At 40.3% G+C, this 20922-nt stretch overlaps 1 protein-coding gene and 1 long non-coding RNA gene across 2 annotated transcripts in view; one reads left to right on the top strand and one right to left on the bottom strand.

Annotated features, from left to right (window-relative positions):
* The window catches only part of LOC138973366 (uncharacterized), a 54413-nt gene that overhangs the window by 15527 nt on the left and 17964 nt on the right, over window positions 1-20922 (bottom strand). The window contains exons 3-7 of the mRNA XM_070346084.1: window positions 16295-16486; window positions 10915-10974; window positions 9417-9479; window positions 6514-6610; window positions 5506-5722 (exon numbers count right to left, since the gene is read on the bottom strand). Coding sequence (XP_070202185.1) covers window positions 5506-5722; window positions 6514-6610; window positions 9417-9479; window positions 10915-10974; window positions 16295-16486 — 629 coding nt within the window. The remainder of the gene's footprint in view (window positions 1-5505; window positions 5723-6513; window positions 6611-9416; window positions 9480-10914; window positions 10975-16294; window positions 16487-20922) is intronic.
* Window positions 9620-10647, top strand: LOC138972281 (uncharacterized). The gene is made up of 2 exons (XR_011457531.1): window positions 9620-10037; window positions 10221-10647. It is a non-coding gene; the product is annotated as an uncharacterized lncRNA (long non-coding RNA).

The following is a 20922-nucleotide window of genomic DNA, read 5'->3' as shown; positions in this document are numbered from 1 at the left end:
CATAAAACAAGAGGCACATACAATACACGCACAGGGGTAGAGGAGACGAAATAGATGAACAAGAATAATCAGATATGTAATAGTTTTACTGCATTATAACAAACATTTCGTGTTAATGCTGCTACATTTAAATTAAAGCCATGGTTTTTTTTAAGGTGTGACGTCATTTTCTGTTTATGTTTTTGTATCCGGGGTTGTAAGAATTTACATGACAAATACAGAAATGTGATCATGCAGCCGAGTTGCAATGATACATGCAACACAGATTCCAGGCAGTTCGAGTTCATCATTGTCTGCTGTTGGTCTTTGAGCAGTCGCTGTTATTCAGAATAGTCCGGCGCCTGTGGGTGGACATGAATTGCGAAAGCTGTTCCGAGAAGGGTTTAAAAATATTTATCAATTTTAAAAGGAATATAAAAAGGGAAAACATCAATCTACATACAAGTAAAGGCTGTAGTTATCTGTCTGTCGTGAAAAAGGTCAATGTATTCAATGTTTTCCTTACACACTGGGTGTAAATGAGAAATCATACATCTCAGCAACTTTTCATGCAGTAAATGCGATACATGCAGATACACACACGAAATCAGCAGCAGCATGAACGGAAAGCCGAATTTCGATCACAATTTTGAAGTTATAATTGGAAACAATGAGAGGTTGAAAGGAATGAGCTCTGTCTGAAAGAAATAATTATAGACTGCTCAGTTATTTTGCTTTCGTTGGTAAATATTTTCACACACGACAAAACTAAATCCAAGAAGTAGTGTTTAGAAGGCGATGTGTTTGCAGACTGGGGGGTACAGATAGTTTCCTACAAAGCTCACCTAAGCAATAAAGCTCTCCCACCCACTCCCAGTGCAGGGGATACATGCATGCTTCCTGCGGGTAGACAATCAGATTAGTGTCGGAAAAAGCGGGTTATAGTTCCTATGGCATCACCACGACACCTGGGGTGTTGGTGTACCTTCTCACAATGTCTTTAGTTATTACTTTCGGAAAGATAGCATCTAGGCGATGTGTTTGCAGAATTAGTGACACTCTCATGCAAGGATAAACATGGGGTTGTTTTATTCTTAACATCGCTAAGTTTTAATGCTTTTTTTTGTTGTATCGTGATGAACACTCATACAAACACGGAAGACATTTAAAGCATAATCTCAGTGTCAGAAGCACGTGCACGCACTAAAGACACGCTCCCCGATACTGTTGTAATTTAAAGTCATACCCCTATCCCATCCTCATATACCTCCTCGGATTTTGTGGGGGTATTCTTTACTTTGTCTTACATTCCTACTAAGGGTATAAGCGATTTTATGACCTTGACAGAACATGAAAAACAATTCCTTTCTAGATGTACATATGTATAAGTGTAGGGGGTAAAAAATCAAGGGTCTACCTTTCAGTTTCCCCAAAATAACCTCTACAAAATCACACTCTCAAAAGAAGTTGTCCTAACAACTTGAAACTGAAAATTTTGCCGAAAAGTACCATCTTTGGGAGAGGTACTTAGGGATTTCTCGGCTGCCAACTGCATTTGCCGGGTTTGGCAGACCCTTGATTTTTACCCCCTATGGCCTGGTGGTTTGGAGCATGTATCGATACTGAGCTAGCCATTTGTTTTGGGTTGGTGTGTGAGTTCAGGTGTTTTATGTGTTTTGTTTGCACTGATGTGTTGTTGTTGTTTTTAAACTAGTCTTCATTTCCTTGACAGTTTATTGTGATTTAGAAGTTGATGGATATCATGTTTTCCATTTTTAGTTCATGCTTGCACAGGATTTACGTAAAGCTCCATAAGTCTATTGACTTTTCACCATGTTTGATTTCTCACTTGTTTTGCTGTCTGTCTTGCTGGGGATTTTTTTCTTGTTTTGTTTTGCCGATGTAATTGAAAACAATTCTGGAGTCGTGTTTGAGTCGTGAATGCACTTAATGAAGTTTTCACAAGTGTTGTGAAGTTACACATTTCTTGCAAACTTCGGTAAAATGGTAACTGTGTTTTATAAGAGTTTTTCAATTGTAGCTCTGCAAAAGCCACGATCGCCTACCCTATCAATGTATGACTCCATGCTGTTAAAGAATGTGAAGGAATGTTTAGGATTTTGAACAGGAGCAATATCTTCCAAAGTAACCGAGTCGAGATAATAGAGCATAATTACTTCAATATTGAGCACAGACATATTTGTCGGAGAATGCAAAAATAATGTAAATAAAATCATCAAGTGTGTGTTGAACTGTTACTAATAGGTCAACTAATTCAATTGAAGTAGATTTAGTAAGATGTGAGTGTGTGTGTGTGTGTATGTGTGTGTGTGAGTTTGAATAATGAGAGAAAATCGCCCGTGTTTCTCTGTGTGTGTGTGTGTGTGTGTGTGTGTGTGTGTGTGTGTGTGTGTGTGTGTGTGGTGTGTGTGTGTGTGTGTGTGTGTGTGTGTGTGTGTGTGTGTGTGTGTGCGTGCGTGCGTGCGTGCGTGCATGTGTGTTATTGCTGAGCATAAGTCATAATGATTCAAAAAGTTTAGAAAGCCTGCACTTGGTCAGATATGTATCTTTCAACCTTTCAGCTGAGTAAACTTTGATCAGTCTTTCTGAGCTTGAAGTAAAAAAAAAAACGGGCCTGGTTTGAGCAGTGACACAGGGAAATCTGTACATCAAACCTCTGCAGCCCTACAGAGAGAAATTCTCTCCAGAGTCTTCGGAGTTGTCACCGTTTGGGTTTGGAAACTTGATAGTCTGCTACCGACGGTGGGAAAGTTCTTGACCGCAGCATGGCAGGTCAAAATAACACACTGGGACCGAAGCAGCGGTGGAGCTTAATTGATACCGACATGGTTACTGCACAAACAGCCAGCTAAGCCACTCCTCCTACTGGCACGTGCGAACACTGCGATGGCGCGTGCTACGACTGCGCCTAGACTGAGTACAAAGGACTTAACATTTCTTACATACTGCTTGACTAAAATCTTTACAAACATTGACTATAATATTCTATACAAGAAACACTTAACAAGGGTAAAAGGAGAAACAGAATCCGTTAGTCGCCTCTTACGACATGCTGGGGAGCATCGGGTAAATTCTTCCCCCTAACCCGCGGGGGGTCTGATACACTGCAAGAGAACTCGCAGTTTTGTGAGTGTAACTGGCATTTCCAAGGTCAGTTTTGTTTGGGGCTGTCCCACTTGTCTCACTTGGTAAGATTAAAACATGCAATGCTACTACTTCTCTCGTAAAGCTGGGTGGGAAAAGATTGTTTTTATTCATTGCACAGTTTAATCTTTCTGATGCAATTACCTTCCTTTAATAAATTTGTGCTTTTAAAAAAGGGAGACTTGTAGTTGTACGTGTTTCCTTCACGTGAGACTTCTTCTTCAAAATACAATTGGAAAACTACTTCCTGCTGGATATCAAAATCACTGGGAACTTCCTGCACGATATCAATTGATATACAGTTCCTAGTTGACCCATGACAACAGCTGTTTTTGTCATGTGATCACCCGTACGATATGAACCTACATGGCCATATAAGAGACATACAAGAAACCTTTAAGTTTCGTATAAGAAACATATAAGTTTCATATATGACAAGTAAAAAGCTGTATATGTCAGTTACGGGAATAGGTTTTTTGTATGTTTCTTACATGAAAAAGCCCCCAATTCATATACGTGGGCGTAAGGGGAAGTAACCCTAATGTATGGGCAGTGCCCTAGCGGCAAGCTGTGGCGTTTTTTTTTAGTTACTTCCCCATTTTACCAGGGTCAGTGTATGTTCAATGCCTTATGGTTTTTGTGCAGCAAGTACACTGGTCACCCACAATGATATAATGGATAGTTATTTTGACACGCAATACAGGATTTGACATGTGTTGTGTCTCTGGAATCCTCAACAAATTCAACACCATGACTTTTTTGTTGTATGCAACCGATTATAGCCCCTGCGACCTTGAACTTTGACAGATGTCAACCAAATTTTGTGTAGAAATAAGAATCATGCAATCAATGCTCTATTTACTGTACAGTGGTACCTCTCTATAACTGTAATTGAAATTCGGTCGTTATATGGAGGGGTCGTAACATGGAGGATTGGTTTATGTCCGGGTCCGTCAATGATCAGGAATGACATGGGCGTTTTGATTGATGCCACCCACAAAGTAATGTTATTCTTTCCTTAAAACGGTTATGGTAAACAGTTTTCTATTCAATTATTTACCCACACATAGTTGTCTTGCTTGTTTAACTACTCGTGGGTTAAGGGTTTGCAAATTAAAACACGCTGAGGTCGAATGAAAGTATGCGGTGCCAAAGCATGCACATGGATCTCGATACCAGATTCTAATCAAGTCATGCAGAGATTTGGTTAAAAACAAAGAAGTGTCCCAAACGCTTGTTTCAAAAACTTGTAAGCCTTTGCAGACGTTAAGAACCGCGACAGTGTGTTGAAACTGATGTAAAATTGTAGCGAAAAGCGTCAGTTTTCACGATAAAACTTTGACTCGCTCATTCACGGGACATAACTGCACTCCAGACTGTCCACAGTGTTGAGCAATTTAGGAGACTACACTACTGACACCTTCAAAGTTCACTGCCTGAGGAGAGTTTATTGATTCAAATGAACGTGTGGTTCTAAATCGCGTCACTCGGCCACGGATCGGGGAAAACAAAAAAACAGTTCCAGATTTCGAAACCATGTTCGTCAGCCATTGTTTTTAGCAAGACAGACCACATGTGCACGAGCTTTGTTGACGTACATCGCAAAATGTCATGACGTCACCACAACTTTCGGTTTTGGTTCGATCTGCGGATTACTTTCATGACGTTTCTGTAACTTTGCCTGTTTATAAGGTAGGAATTCCTGCAGAGTTCTTTGCAAAATGAAGCAGATATCTGGCAACTGACCTTTATCTAGTCAAAATAAAGTTAATGACCTGGATTAGAAATGAAAAACCATGGCTTCAGCCGTTTGCGTGCCGAAGTGATGTTGCACATGTACAGGATTTCAACACGTGTTTGTGTCCGTATTGCGTACTGACTCGACTAGAAATACAAGTTAGAGTAAACCAAACCCGTGATAAGTTTGGGAAAAGTCGTTATAAGTCCACATGTGAACGGTCGTATGTCGTATCAGATAGGTGGACCGTAATATGGAGGTGAGAAATACTAAGACAAAGAAGTAGAAAAAATCCGTCAGAGAAAAGTCGGTCGTAATATTGAGGGACCCGTAAAAGACAGGGGTCATTAAGAGAGGTACCACTGTACCATTAGTTTGTGAACTCTACCGTCACCAACTTTCCCAGACTCGTTTCTTTTAATTTGATAAAGGTACAATTTAAATCATTTTAAACTCTAGGAATTTTTCTCATCGTATTTTTTTTCAGTGACCATACTGCTCCGTACTCTAGACAATCATGCGTACAAAATACGGCAAAATTGTATGGGTTCCCAGGTCTGCATTCTCTTGATATCTTGAGCAATATTAACAGCGTAGATGCACAACAAGAAGCACATATCTACCTGACGGTCATCACCATGGCCATATGTCCGAGATGTACTTCTTGCACGTCCCTCTGCTGTGTTTTCTTGACTGCTCGACGCATTTGAGGTTGGAATGTCTTCCATTGCAATCACAGCAGAATCTGCTGTTCGTGATTCAGTGCTTGCACGTCCCTCTGCTGTGTTTACTTGACTGCTCGACGCAATTGCAATCACAGGAGAATGTGCACTTTTCTTCCTGTCAAAGAATGTCAACAGCTGCATCAAATTCATATCACAAAGCTGAATAGAAAATGTTCAGAAATAATTCTGTCATGGTTTTTATAGGCTGTAGAAGAAATGCACACCTTGAAAATGCGGCCAGGATTGCAAGTGATAATTAAGTCAAGCATTTATCTAGAGCACAACAGTGCATTTTATGCAGTGCCAGCTCAATATGACATCAGATGACAATTGCTGACACCATGATCGCTTGGTTGCTGATTATAAAGAGGCTCATGTATGGCTAACAGTGGGATCACTCATTACACATGTTGTGACTTTTCTGATGACAGCCAAGCCATTATGGTGACAGAAATTGTGAGCTCCATTGTGCATATTGTGCAAAGGATTCTAGGGGGCATCAAGCTGACACTGTATTTAGACAGGAATTCCATTCAAAATAAAAAATTTCTCTTGTGAAAACATGCACATTGGAGCTCAGTGTTCATCATGACACTATCAGTGTGCTAGACATCTTGTCTCAACTTTAAGGGATACAACTCTTCCACGGAGCATTAACACCCTAACAAAAATGGCGATTAAGCAATTGTTTTATGACTTAAAACTTTTTTTTATTTCATGCATTATCTACCCAACCAACCAACTCAGCTGCTCAACAAATTTGATGTTGAAATTCCATTCATTTTCATTTTATTCACAGTAGACCAGGACATTGGGACCTATTCATAATTTAAATCCAGGTCTAACTGACTTTTTATCCACTGCGGCTGGGAACATATCACTGCTATTATATGTTGAAAATCTTACCTGCAGCCAAGACAAGCAGCAAGTCCAAAAATAACTCCAACTCCAAGAGAGAGAACATATCCCACAATATCACCTGGTGATGACCAAGCGCTGTTACCTGAGGAAGACAAAACAAACACATTACTTTACAATCAATGATACAGTTGTACAACATTTTTCAAATTCACCACCTTCTTTTATGATACATGTATTACTGATACCAAATGGCCCACAATCATTCAGTCAATGGTAAGAAAATCAACACTTTTTGTGAACAATTCACAGACCTTGGCACAAGAAAACAAAGATTTCAAACCAGGGGGTTCTGGCCATTGTGTATACCCTCACCAATCCCACACATATAGTCTTTTTTAAGAAAATGTTTTACAAATGCCTCTCTCAGAGGTTTCAAGTTGGCTTTTTACATAGTATGTAACCTCATCAATGGAATTTAAGTGGAAGGCTGAGCAACTGGAAGGTGCCTGCAGATGTTGACATGTATTACTCTTTGTAACTTTAACATATATGTGTTCACAAGAATCTTTCCAATTGAGCTGTCCAAGCTCTAAAGAAGACAGCAACTTTCGTACACGCCACAGGAGTGGACGTCTACAGAAGTAAACGAGGAAGAAGATTGTCAGGGGCACAACTCTTCCACAAAACATAAAAATGCAAACATTTTTCTTTTCTTTATTTGGTGTTTAACGTCGTTTTTAACCACGAAGGTTATATCGCGACGGGGAAAGGGGGGAGATGGGATAGAGCCACTTGTCAATTGTTTCTTGTTCACAAAAGCACTAATCAAAACTTTGCTCCAGGGGCTTGCAACGTAGTACAATATATTACCTTACTGAGAGAATGCAAGTTTCCAGTACAAAGGACTTAACATTTCTTACATACTGCTTGACTAAAATCTTTACAAAAATTGACTATATTCTATACAAGAAACACTTAACAAGGGTAAAAGGAGAAACAGAATCTGTTAGTCGCCTCTTACGACATGCTGGGGAGCATCGGGTAAATTCTTCCCCCTAACCCGCGGAGGGTCTGATACACTGCAAGAGTTATTTCGGGAAAACGTTTTTTATTTCAAATTTAAGAGAATAGTTACCTATAACCAAATGCACCAGCTTCATAGGCATAATCAGACCTGTTTACCCCTACTTTGACTTTGGTGTACTTTTCACCAAGATTCAGAAAACGAAAAATCAGGCTTTTTATGGGTAAAAGTAGGCCTTTCCTGGTATCTCAAACACACAAATTTGCACAGTAAACAATGATAACAAATGCCAAGCTGTAGTCCGATAATTCGCGCGCTCAGGGAAACAAAGATTCAGCGATGTCCGGTCACTGTGTTAGAGAAAATACAGATCGGATCGCCGGCGGAAAAAAAAATCAAAATAAGGAATTTTTTATTTGACCAATTTCATTTGGCGGATTTCCGCCCTAAGGCGGAAAAGTTTCACCCATGCATTTGTTAAAAAAAAGCTATGTTGAGGGGTATGCAGTTCATATACAGTGGGACCCCCTATTCAAGACCTGTGACAATCTGAGAACATCAAGTCACAAAAAGTAGGGACTGGGAGTATGTGTATCAACATGAAGGCAAATTTGCATATAAACAGAACAGGTTTGCGTCGGCAATAATAACATGGCAGGTCATTGCCTCTGCTCTGGTTACCGATCTCTCAAAAGTGAGCTTGTCTTGGTCTTCTTTCCCTGGCACGGGTTTCTTCACAAAACAGTCCAATTTTTCCTCTGCTTTGGTCGGGATTTCTCGAATTCCTCATGAGAAGTGCTTTTCTTGTGGCGGTTACACGGTCGTAAAGCCCACTGTGCTTCTCTGAAAAAGCCGTGTTGCACACAGTGCAGTGGGCCTATGGGCAAAATGCTTCCCTTTTCTCCACGAAACTAGGCATGGATGCTCCTCATAGTACTTTGGCAGAAAAGCCTTGCTGGGAGTTTGACCAAGCTTCTTTTTTTTGCTCCGTGGCGGTTGATCGCCAAAGTCTTCTGAATCCGTGTTCGTCGCTGTAGCCATTTTTTTCCCTCCAGAAAGAATGAGCTACGAAGTGACCGCGTTCAGAAAAGTATGTGCTGAAACGCCCGCGATAGTTGTAATAACAGCAGCAAGACCAACTGACTACGCTACTCTCGCGGGCGCCGGGCATGTTTTGCACGCAGTACACAACCGGTTAGTACAAATTATGGATCGGAACTCGCTCGCGTTTTTGCGTATTCAAAATGTGTAGTCGAAACGAAACGTTTGCGTAGTATAAGACAAGCATGCGTAGTTGCGTAGTTTGGGGACCAAAATCGTAGTTTACTACGCTCAATGTGTAGTGTAAACAGGTCTGTGGACTCGACGACAACAATGGCGGCACAGAAAATCTCGTCATATCCCGTCTCACGTGATTACATTGACCAATCGTCAAAGCTGGATTTTATCCACTGGGCTATCAAGAGAACAGGTTTGATAACCTACTTTCGATTTCTTCTTCTTCTTCGATTTAGTGATCACGATCAAACTTGATTTTTTTTTTTTTACGATCATCATATTTTTTTCTCTCCAAACGTATTGGTCGTATCCTTGGCAACTGTGCGATTTTTTTTTACCTAAAATGACTTGCTTTGCGTAGTTGCCATCTATTAATGCTGTTTTTTCATCTCTTTCAACTTTGAGGTCACAAAAAAATATTCTCAATTGGTCCACCAGAGGTGATTCATTAGCACCGCATACTTCACACGAAAAGTATTCATGAAACATTTTGCAATAGAAGGAACAGTAAGCACACAATGGATCTGCATGTAATTTGTTTTACATTTGATACAGGATTTGAAGTGTCTTTAGTTTTGTTGAACCAATCAAATAAAACACGAAAGCTAGAGAAGACATAAATAAAGCTCAGACAGCATGCACTCACGGGGTATAGTTGTCTGTGTGGATACATTCTGAGAAGTAGTTGGCGTTACTTGTGATGACTCAGCTAGAAAAAAGACAAACACACTTAACATTTAGACCCTTACATCCACCATTCTTTCCTTCATGTCACAGCTTAAACAACAATGAACACAAAAACATTTTTTTGTTTTTGTTCCCTCACATAAAAAACCATACCAATTGTGACGAATGGAATTCGTGTATCGACTCCCTCTCTCATATTAATCGAGACTTCACTAGTTGCGTACACAAAACGAGGTTAAATGACCGAGACTACGTCATGACGACACTGTATACATATGACGTCAACGCTCGCGCCATTAGTCCAAAACTAGTGCAGCGTACAAGGCAAGAATTTGTTTATCTTCATGGAAAGAAATTTAAACGAAGAGAACAAAAGGAAACAGCGTGCATTGGTATTAATTCGTGAATATGAACTGTACATATATTCAGTTGAGGTTGCTAGGATGCAATGCTCTGACCGTTTCATTGACTCCAAGATGGCAGCAATCAACGAAGCCACGTAGATTGCACTAGCATATGTTTCACCTTCCGTGGACGGATTTCCACATTTTTGCGATCTCCAAAGGTCCACTAACCGAAGGTAAAACACGCTAATACATTTTAACATTATTGATTCACAGGAAAACACAGGTATTGTTCATTTTCCATGTGTTTGTGTCAGTCTGTGAACTCTTGTTTCTGTGTTTGTTTTAGAGAAACAAATTGAATGATATCGATGGAAATCATACTTGATAATAACAGATATTGCACGTGTGTGTTGCAGAAGGTGCAAGTGTACAGGGGTGTACAATGCTTGTGTAAATGATGTCGTGTGAACACTGTGGGAAGGGCAACGTCAGCGGTAACCACGGAAGGAACCACCAACGTCCCCAAGTGTCACCCAGATCGAGTTTATCATGATGAGTAGACTACGTTATATTTTGTGAACATTTACACACCTTCATGTCTTCATTTGTGTAAACCGAAATACATTTTCAACGAGAAGAAGTACGTTCCGCTCTTCGATATCAAACGTCTACGCAACAAGAAGAAGAAAGACAATGTTGTTACGTGTGTGTGAAATCACACCAGCGAAATCATAATCTATAAAACTTTCATTTGAAGATTCTAAGAGAAAGGGATTGATGTCTGCAAGAATGATCATGTGCATGTTTTTGAAAGTACAGAATTATTAAATTTCTTATTACTTCTTTGCACTTGTCTCTGTTAAACACTGATCAGCCCTAGAACGAGAAGCAGACGTCACACCAATGTTATTTTTCCCAATCTGTCTATGCCCTTGATTCTTTGAGGCGATTCAAGTGGCTATCAGTGGAACCCAAAACACAGTTCCAGGTAGCCTCAAGTAAACTCATCCCATCTTCTTTAATGAATCATATACTACTCTTTGGATTTTACACTCTTTTCAAACCCTTCATATCAAGCTCAAGATTAATTGAAGAATGTAAAGCACTCACCGGGTACACTTGTTGATGTGGAACCATTGGAAGAGTAAGAAGAAGGTGGCGATGGCTCAGCTAGGAAAAGACAGACACAATGTAATTTTCACAGCAGATCCTTGGATCCAATTTCTCTCCTTCATAAAACAGAACAAATATTTATCTACTATTTTGTTAAAGACACCATCCGCCTCCTGTACACTGTCATAGGCAACGCCCTGCTTTTACATACAGGGTGACCACCAACCCCCCCACCCCCCTCCCCAATGCAGCCCACTAAAATGCTGATAACTCAAACATAGTTGGTGAACATTAGCATAAAGTGTGGAATAAGGATTTTACAAAGTGTCAAGTATGTAGGTCAAGTGGTTTGATTTTTACGCTTTTCGGAAAGATTTTTCAAATTCTGAGATTGTCTCAACAGTAGGAGGTTTGACACTCATCCGACTTGAACACTCAAGATTCCCTGTAATCAAAAGTTTTAGTAATATATTTTCATTTGATTAATATACTTACCCACCCACCTCACATATAAGCATTGACTTCAGTCCGAGTGCTAAGACGGTGAACCTTGTTAAGGGGAAGTAACAAACAAGAACGCTGAGGCGTGATTAACCATTCAGTCAAGCGATTGCACGTTAAAATACGCCCGTGTTCCTTTCTTTCTTTCTTCTTCTGCCTTCGTGGGCTGAAACTCCCACGTACACTCGTGTTTTTACACGAATGGAATTTTACGTGTATGACCGTATTTACCCCACCATGTAGGCAGCCATACGCCGCTTTCGGAGGAAGCATGCTGGGTATTTTCGTGTTTCCATAACCCACCGAGCTCTGCAATTTATTACAGGATCTTTTCTGTGCGCACTTGGTCTTGTGCTTGCGTGTACACACAAAGGGGAATAAGCCACTAGCAGGTCTGCACATAAGTTGACCTGGGAGATCGGAAAAATCTTCACACTTAACCCACCAGGCGGCCGCGGCTGGGATTCAAACCCTCGACCTTCCGATTAAGAGGCCGACGCCTTACCACCCCGCCACTGCATGCGCCCGTCTGTGTTCCTTTTACACACACACACACACTCGTGTAAGTTCACACGCGCTGCGCGTGTTCGAATTACACAACTTACTAGCCCGCACACAGAGAGAGAGAGAGAGAGAGAGAGAGAGAGAGAGAGAGAGAGAGAGAGAGAGAGAGAGAGAGAGAGAGAGAGAGAGAAACTTGGCTTGCCAGGACTGACTGTAACCGAGACCAAGACTTTGCCAACAAAAATGAAGAGACTCGACAATGACGCTACGAACATATTATGAGGAATGACTTGACCTCAAAACTAAAGAGTGCTGAGGGCAGATGAACCAAAGTTTCCACAGCCCCGATGGGAAGGATCCTCGATAGTTCATTGGAAATCTACTTTTTGACCGCTGTTGTTAACGACTCCTTTCAAGTTTGCTTTTTCAAAAGTATCCTATGATACGACTCGAGTGACAAAGAACATACCCTGCAATTCATGTCTCAGTCGGTACAGCCGTTTTGGAGCTTAATTTAGTCATCATACACACACAGAAACCAGCTTGATAAGTTAGATACAGGCTTTATGAAGCATAATTACCTTTGAAAGATTTTCTCCATTTTAAGCATATTTTCAGCGACAAACACAATAAACAGTATATTTTTGGAATCAGCTAAGGCCAACAAAAAAAATTAGTCTGTTTATGGTAACATAGGCAAAAAACATAGGGTCGGGATTTTTTTTTTCTCCCAAAAAACCCCATATTTTTTTCAAGTTATTTTGCCAAAAAACACTTTTTTTCTTCTCCTAAATGCCCAAAACAAGTCTAGGGTCGCGCGAAAAAATAGGGTCGGTCGGGATACCGTAAGCAGACTATTTTTTTGCTTTTGCCAAATGATAAGAAACAGAGAAATAATAATGTTATGTGTCTTCTTTCAACAATAAAGAAAGTCGCTATTTAACGGTTTTCTTTATTTTAAGCCCATTTTTCAATCGAACACAACACAGGAGGCAATACAGAATACAATAATGTCACCTGATGATTCAAATATCGACTTTTAAGAAATCGACACATTTGGCTAATTTTGTGTACTGTACATAGTTTTTCACGTATGTGTGTTGCGCGCCCGCGAGTGCGTATGTTTGTGATAATGTATTATTGTGCAATGTGCTTGTGTGTGTCTGCGCGTGTGTTTGTGACAATGTTTTATAGAGCAATGTGTTATTCATTGATATGTTTGTGATTGCACCGTAAATAATGTTATGTTGTTGTATTTTCTTCCAATGATTGTACAGCGCTTTGAGCAGGGTTAAACCAAACCCTGGATATATGCGCTTTGTAAATATTATGCATTATTATTTAAGTTATTGAGACATCCCAGTGCACTAAGGGATTTATAGAGCAAATCGAGAAAATTCATTATTGAACTTCAAATCGACATGACAATCCCGAGAACTTAGCTTGATCGAATGTGTCTGCTGCTTGTTGGGAAAGTCCCAAGCGAATGAATCTACATTCATTATTCTATACATTATTATTATACATGTTCTGTTCGAATGATTCATTCGCTAGGGACTTTCCCAACAAGCGGCTTGACACATTCGATCAAGCTAAGTTCTCCTTACTCATTGTTTGTCTGTGCACTATAAAGACCGTTGGGTCGATATATTTGTGAATGTATTGTTCTGTCAATAACAAACGTTCCAACAACCTTTCTTTTTTTTTTATTCTGAATTTTGGAACATTGGCAGTCTCTTTGTTTCTGGATTCACTTCAATGATAGTTTGCAATGTGAGGGAGGTGTTCAACAGTCTTGAACATGCTGCATGTATTTGAACTACTTACTTACTTATATTTTGGGAATCAGCTAAGGCCAACAAAAAAAATTAGTCTGTTTATGGTAACATAGGCAAAAAACATAGGGTCGGGATTTTTTTTTTCTCCCAAAAAACCCCATATTTTTTTCAAGTTATTTTGCCAAAAAACACTTTTTTTCTTCTCCTAAATGCCCAAAACAAGTCTAGGGTCGCGCGAAAAAATAGGGTCGGTCGGGATACCGTAAGCAGACTATTTTTTTGCTTTTGCCAAATGATAAGGAACAGAGAAATAATAATGTTATGTGTCTTCTTTCAACAATAAAGAAAGTCGCTATCTTACTGTTTTCTTTATTTTAAGCCCATTTTTCATTCAAACACAACACAGGAGGCAATACAGAATACAATAATGTCACCTGATGATTCAAATATCGACTTTTAAGAAATCGACACATTTGGCTAATTTTGTGTACTGTACATAGTTTTTCACGTATGTGTGTTGCGCGCCCGCGAGTGCGTATGTTTGTGATAATGTATTATTGTGCAATGTGCTTGTGTGTGTCTGCGCGTGTGTTTGTGACAATGTTTTATAGAGCAATGTGTTATTCTTTGACATGTATGTGACTGCACTGTAAATAATGTTATGTTGTTGTATTTTTCCAATGATTGTACAGCGCTTTCAGCAGGGTTAAAACCTGCATACACGCGCTTTGAAAATATTATGCATTATTATTTAAGTTATTGAGACATCCCAGTGCACTAAGGGATTTATAGAGCAAATTGAGAAAATTCATTATTGAACTTCAAATCGACATGACAATCCCGAGAACTTAGCTTGATCGAATGTGTCAGCCGCTTGTTGGGAAAGTCCCAAGCGAATGAATCTACATTCATTATTCTATACATTATTATTATACATGTTCTGTTCGAATGATTCATTCGCTAGGGACTTTCCCAACAAGCGGCTTGACACATTCGATCAAGCTAAGTTCTCCTTACTCATTGTTTGTCTGTGCACTATAAAGACCGTTGGGTCGATATATTTGTGAATGTATTGTTCTGTCAATAACAAACGTTCCAACAACCTTTCTTTTTTTTTTATTCTGAATTTTGGAACATTGGCAGTCTCTTTGTTTCTGGATTCACTTCAATGATAGTTTGCAATGTGAGGGAGGTGTTCAACAGTCTTGAACATGCTGCATGTATTTGAACTACTTACTTACTTATATTTTGGGAATCAGCTAAGGCCAACAAAAAAAATTAGTCTGTTTATGGTAACATAGGCAAAAAACATAGGGTCGGGATTTTTTTTTTCTCCCAAAAAACCCCATATTTTTTTCAAGTTATTTTGCCAAAAAACACTTTTTTTCTTCTCCTAAATGCCCAAAACAAGTCTAGGGTCGCGCGAAAAAATAGGGTCGGTCGGGATACCGTAAGCAGACTATTTTTTTGCTTTTGCCAAATGATAAGAAACAGAGAAATAATCATTTTATGCGTTTTCTTTCAACAATAAAGAAAGTCGCTATCTTACTGTTTTCTTTATTTTAAGCCCATTTTTCATTCAAACACAACAAAACTATATGTTATCGATACAGGAGGCAATACAGAATACAATTCTGTCACCTATATGATTCAAATATCGACTTTTAAGAAATCGACACATTTGGCTAATTTTGTGTACTGTACATAGTTTTTCACGTATGTGTGTTGCGCGCCCGCGAGTGCGTATGTTTGTGATAATGTATTATTGTGCAATGTGCTTGTGTGTGTCTGCGCGTGTGTTTGTGACAATGTTTTATAGAGCAATGTGTTATTCTTTGACATGTATGTGACTGCACTGTAAATAATGTTATCTTGTTGTTGTATTTTCTTCCAATGGTTGTACAACGCTTTGAGCAGGGTTAAACCAAACCCTGGATATATGCGCTTTGTAAATATTATGCATTATTATTTAAGTTATTGAGACATCCCAGTGCACTAAGGGATTTATAGAGCAAATCGAGAAAATTCATTATTGAACTTCAAATCGACATGACAATCCCGAGAACTTAGCTTGATCGAATGTGTCAGCCGCTTGTTGGGAAAGTCCCAAGCGAATGAATCTACATTCATTATTCTATACATTATTATTATACATGTTCTGTTCGAATGATTCATTCGCTAGGGACTTTCCCAACAAGCGGCTTGACACATTCGATCAAGCTAAGTTCTCCTTACTCATTGTTTGTCTGTGCACTATAAAGACCGTTGGGTCGATATATTTGTGAATGTATTGTTCTGTCAATAACAAACGTTCCAACAACCTTTCTTTTTTTTTTATTCTGAATTTTGGAACATTGGCAGTCTCTTTGTTTCTGGATTCACTTCAATGATAGTTTGCAATGTGAGGGAGGTGTTCAACAGTCTTGAACATGCTGCATGTATTTGAACTACTTACTTACTGCCTTTCACGCCTGGTGGCGTGTAGGGCAGCGACAAAGGGTATTTGAACTAGTTTACATCTAAATGCGGTAGTCATTATGGGAGGTGGTCATTATTGAAAGGTGGTTGCCGGGGCAGGTTTGACGGAAACTTACCTGGAAAAGAGCATGCTTCAGATGGGTGGCCATCAACCTCACATTTGTAGGAAAACATTTCATCATCATCTGTTACATTTATCATCTCAATCTTCTGGTCAGTCCCCTCACTCTGAGGAGTGTAAAGCCCAAGTCGAGCAATGTGCCTTATACACTCCGGTGTGTGATCTCCCTCACAATCAAGGACATGCTCTGCAAAACAAGAGTAAAACAATTAAGTTGCGTGAACTTTAAGCCATATCAAAACATTTAGTCAACCTCTTGGCCTGAAAGTAAAATAACAACACCGAAAACCAGTCATCACCCAGACTTAGGTTTGGCTATAGTATAGTCCAAACCCAAAGACCGAGACAGATTACGCTAATCTCAGCGAAGCATGCAAAAGTAGTACCTAATTTTTATAAACCGGTTTTCTTTAAGTTTAATTCTGAGCACAGTTTCAGAGTAAACATGACATATATCTACAGTGTTGTTGCCAGGCCTCGGTCTTCCGTCTCCTACGCATTCCTTTCTGATTTGACGCATTGGACCTAGCCTTGTCCGGTCGATGGACCGATAGTTTTTACGTTTTGGTGGTCAACTGACCGATACATATTCGCATGGGTGGGAGCCAAAAATGTTGCCAGGACTGAACATTTTGGAAGGCCGGGGTCCAGGGGCTGCCAAGGGTCCGGCGGGGTGCAGGGGCAGCGCCCTTGCTGGGGGGTCTAGGGGAGCAGCGCATCCCAGCTGAAAATGAATTTTAGCATTTTAGGGAGGGTAAATTTAGGTGGCCTCTCCTGACTTTAAATTTTAGAACAAACAAGCTTTTTGGAGATGCATCTATCTATATATACATATACGACTTGTGTCTGTGTGTGTGTGTGTGTGTGTGTGTGTGTGTGTGTGTGTGTGTGTGTGTGTGTGTGTGTGTGTGTGTGTGTTCGCGATGCACGGCCAAAGGTCTCCATGGATCTGCTTCAATGCACAAAATCAAGAACCTCTATACTTGAAGATGTTTGGTTGTATCACTCTTGCTAGGGGGTCTACAAAAACAAGTGGTAAACTCATTTCAAGAGGTTTTTGTAGAAGCCCCAATACAGTCAAGGGAAAACCAGTGCCTGGCCTGTCTAGACAAGAAGGGCAAAGCCCATACGACTCACATGCTTGACCTTGACCTTAACTAAACCTAGCAATGACATCATACACTAAGAACTGCTTTACACATTTTTCCTACCAAAATACATGTGACCTTGACCCAAGGTCAAGGTCATCCAAGGTCATGCAACACAAAGCTGTTAACAGACCTGTTTACCCTAAACCCGAGGCAAGAGTACTTTCCCAAAAAGTTGAGTGTATTTTTCAAAAAGTTGGTGTACTTTGCAAGCAAAGCCATATGGGCTAGGGAAAATGTACGCGTGGTTGCAAACGTGTTTGTGTAAAAATAGCATGTCTTGTGAACACCTCCAGAATTTAACTCCTTCCAATACAACGGGGATAAAACAATTTTATTTACCTGTCAGTTTATAGCATTATAACCAGTGTCTTCCAAACAGATTGATAATGAAAAGATGAAGTTCATGAAATAACATCTGCGGTTGACAGTGGCAAGTTCATTTTTTACAATCATCTTAGAAAACATTGCTTCAGCGCGGACTACAGCCTTTTCTTCTGGCAGGATTTGCTTTGCGGGAATGAACTTCATAATTCCTTGGCAGCTTCAGCAACCTTGTCCAGGTGAGTTTTGGAACTGCAGTGTCGTTCGATGTCATATTTCCCAGCATGGGCAACGGAGAAATCTGATTTACAATACTTGCAGTGTGCATGACTTTTTCTCATAGTAGACTCCACAATTCCTGGCTCTTTCTTATATTTCTCCAAGAAAATCTGCTGCTTCTGCTGTTTAGACTTGGTACAGTCATCCGAAACTGGCACATTTTTCCGCTTCATTTTGCCACGATTGTCCAGACGATCGCACGTGCCAACAACTGAACAAGGTTTCCACAGCTGAAGACTCGCTGTCATGGTTATCTCCCTTCGACCGAAACCGGTATCAGTTGTACCATTCCGTAATCAGCACACGAACACTGGAAAATGTATTCTAGCCTTTTTCTTAGGCGTATTTTGTGCGTGTGTCGCGTATTTGCGTACCGATAATAATTTGGCGTACAAAATACGCCCAAATCGTACTGGTAAACAGGTCTGTGTTAATTCAAGACATAGGAAGTACAATGGTGCTTATTGGCTCTTTCTACCATGAGATATGGTCACTTTTAGTGGTTCACTACCTTATTTTGGTCACATTTCATAAGGGTCAAAGTGACCTTGACCTTGATCATATGTGACCAAATGTGTCTCATGATGAAAGCATAACATGTGCCCCACATAATTTTTAAGTTTGAAACAGTTATCTTCCATAGTTCAGGGTCAAGGTCACTTCAAAATATGTATACAATCCAACTTTGAAGAGCTCCTGTGACCTTGACCTTGAAGCAAGGTAAACCAAACTGGTATCAAAAGATGGGGCTTACTTTGCCCTATCTATATATATATATACGACTTGTGTCTGTGTGTGTGTCTGTGTATTTGTGTATTCGCCATGCACGGCCAAAGTTCTCGATGGATCTGCTTCAAATTTGGTGGGCATATTCAGGTAGACCCGGGACAGGACACAACCTGGTCGATATTTCAACACGTGCTCTCAGCGCGCAGCGCTGAACCGATTTTGGTTCCACCTCAGCTACCCGGGCCCCCATACCGACACACCAAAGCCGCTACACCACATCACAACGCCAAAGTTCTCGGTGGATCTTTTTCAAATTTGGACACCGTATTCAGCTACACCCCGGACACAATATCATCGATGAGATATTTCAACACGTGCTCTCAGCGCGCAGCGCTGAACCGATTTTGGTTTTTGTGTTCATTTCACCATTATAAGTAACTCTTCCTTATCTTCTCCAGTGTTTTGCGTTTATCTCCCTTCCTTCGTGTGGCTTCAATCCATATTCCCGTTTCTAAGTTACTATTTTTAGAATGTCACTGCGCTGTCCACAACGCTTCCCTTGCACCCGTAAGTTGTTCTTACTGTCAAAGTGAAAAGGTCGAATCAATTTATAGCCACGCGAAAAATACACTCTCACCTATCTCTATATATTTATAGATATAGATATACATATATATATACGGCTTCTCTGTGTGTGTGTGTGTGTTTGTGTGTGTGTGTGGGCAAAAACCTGTGTATTGTAGAGTTCTGTTTGTGATGTGGTCTAGCGGCTTTTGTCTGTCTGTATGTTCTGGCATTTGAGAAGCCACAGCAGATAATATAGGGCTAAGAAATAAGCTCTAAAATTCTCAATCCCGTTTGACAGGACTTCGCCTTCAAAGGTGATTGTGGTGAACCGCCACGCTGTCTGTCTCTGTCTCGCGATTCACCCCGGCGAATTCACCATTCCCAGTAACTCTTCCTTATCTTCTCCAGTGTTTTGCGCCTTCGTGTGGCTTCAATCCATATTCCCGTTTCTAAGTTACTATTTTTAGAATGTCACTGCGCTGTCCAGAACGCTTCCCTTGCACCCGTAAGTTGTTCTTACTGTCAAAGTGAAAAGGTCGAATCAATTTATAGCCACGCGAAAAATACACTGTCACCTATCTCTATATATTCATAGATATAGATATACATATATATATACGGCTTCTCTGTGTGTGTGTGTGTTTGTGTGTGTGTGTGGGCAAAAACCTGTGTATTGTAGAGTTCTGTTTGTGATGCGGTCTAGCGGTTTTTGTCTGCCTGTATGTTCTGGCATTTGAGAAGCCACAACAGATAATACAGGGCTAAGAAATAAGCTCTAAAATTCTCAAACCCGTTTGACAGGACTTCGCCTTCAAAGGTGATTGTGGTGAACCGCCACGCTGTCTGTCTCTGTCTCGCGATTCACCCCGGCGAAGCCGAGTATTTCTCTAGTATATCATATATAGGTGAGGTATTGAATCTCAAAAACTTCAGAGACAAGAGGCGAAGCCTTCAAGGCTCACGTAAGAAATCGACAAACAGTAACACAAACTCAATCACTCTGTCACACACACACACACACACACACACACACACAGTAAGCATAGGTGAAACTGTGCAAAAAGCGAGACCCTGGATCTGCCAAGTAGTCTCGGCCCGCTCACAATAACAATGACCGAGACTTTCAGTAATTCCTTTGCGTGACGTCTAACCCTCTTACGTCATAATGTGACGTCTTCAAATAGTTTCTATCACACACGTCAAACACTTTTGACCGAGACGTAATCTTCTTATGCGAGCTTTATCCATAGACTCGGAAATGTTAAAGTTTCTATCACACACACACACACACACACACACGCACGCACGCACGCACGCACAGACAGACAAAGTTTATCATCGCATAGGCTACACTTACGTGAGCCAAAAATGGGAAAAATAGCTGTTTTTTAGACAACATGTATGGCCCCTGCGACCTTGACCTTGAAGCAAGGTCAAGATGCTATGTAGGTTTTTTGGGGCCTTGTCATCATACACCATCTTGCCAAATTTGGTACTGATAGACTGAATAGTGTCCAAGAAATATCCAACGTTAAAGTTTTCCGGACGGACGGACGGACGACTCAGGTGAGTACAT

This window comes from Littorina saxatilis, linkage group LG8 (genome assembly GCF_037325665.1).
Source record: "Littorina saxatilis isolate snail1 linkage group LG8, US_GU_Lsax_2.0, whole genome shotgun sequence".
Lineage (NCBI taxonomy): Eukaryota > Metazoa > Mollusca > Gastropoda > Littorinimorpha > Littorinidae > Littorina > Littorina saxatilis.
Note: the sequence above shows the minus strand (reverse complement) of the source record. Positions and strands in the feature narration are given on the sequence as shown.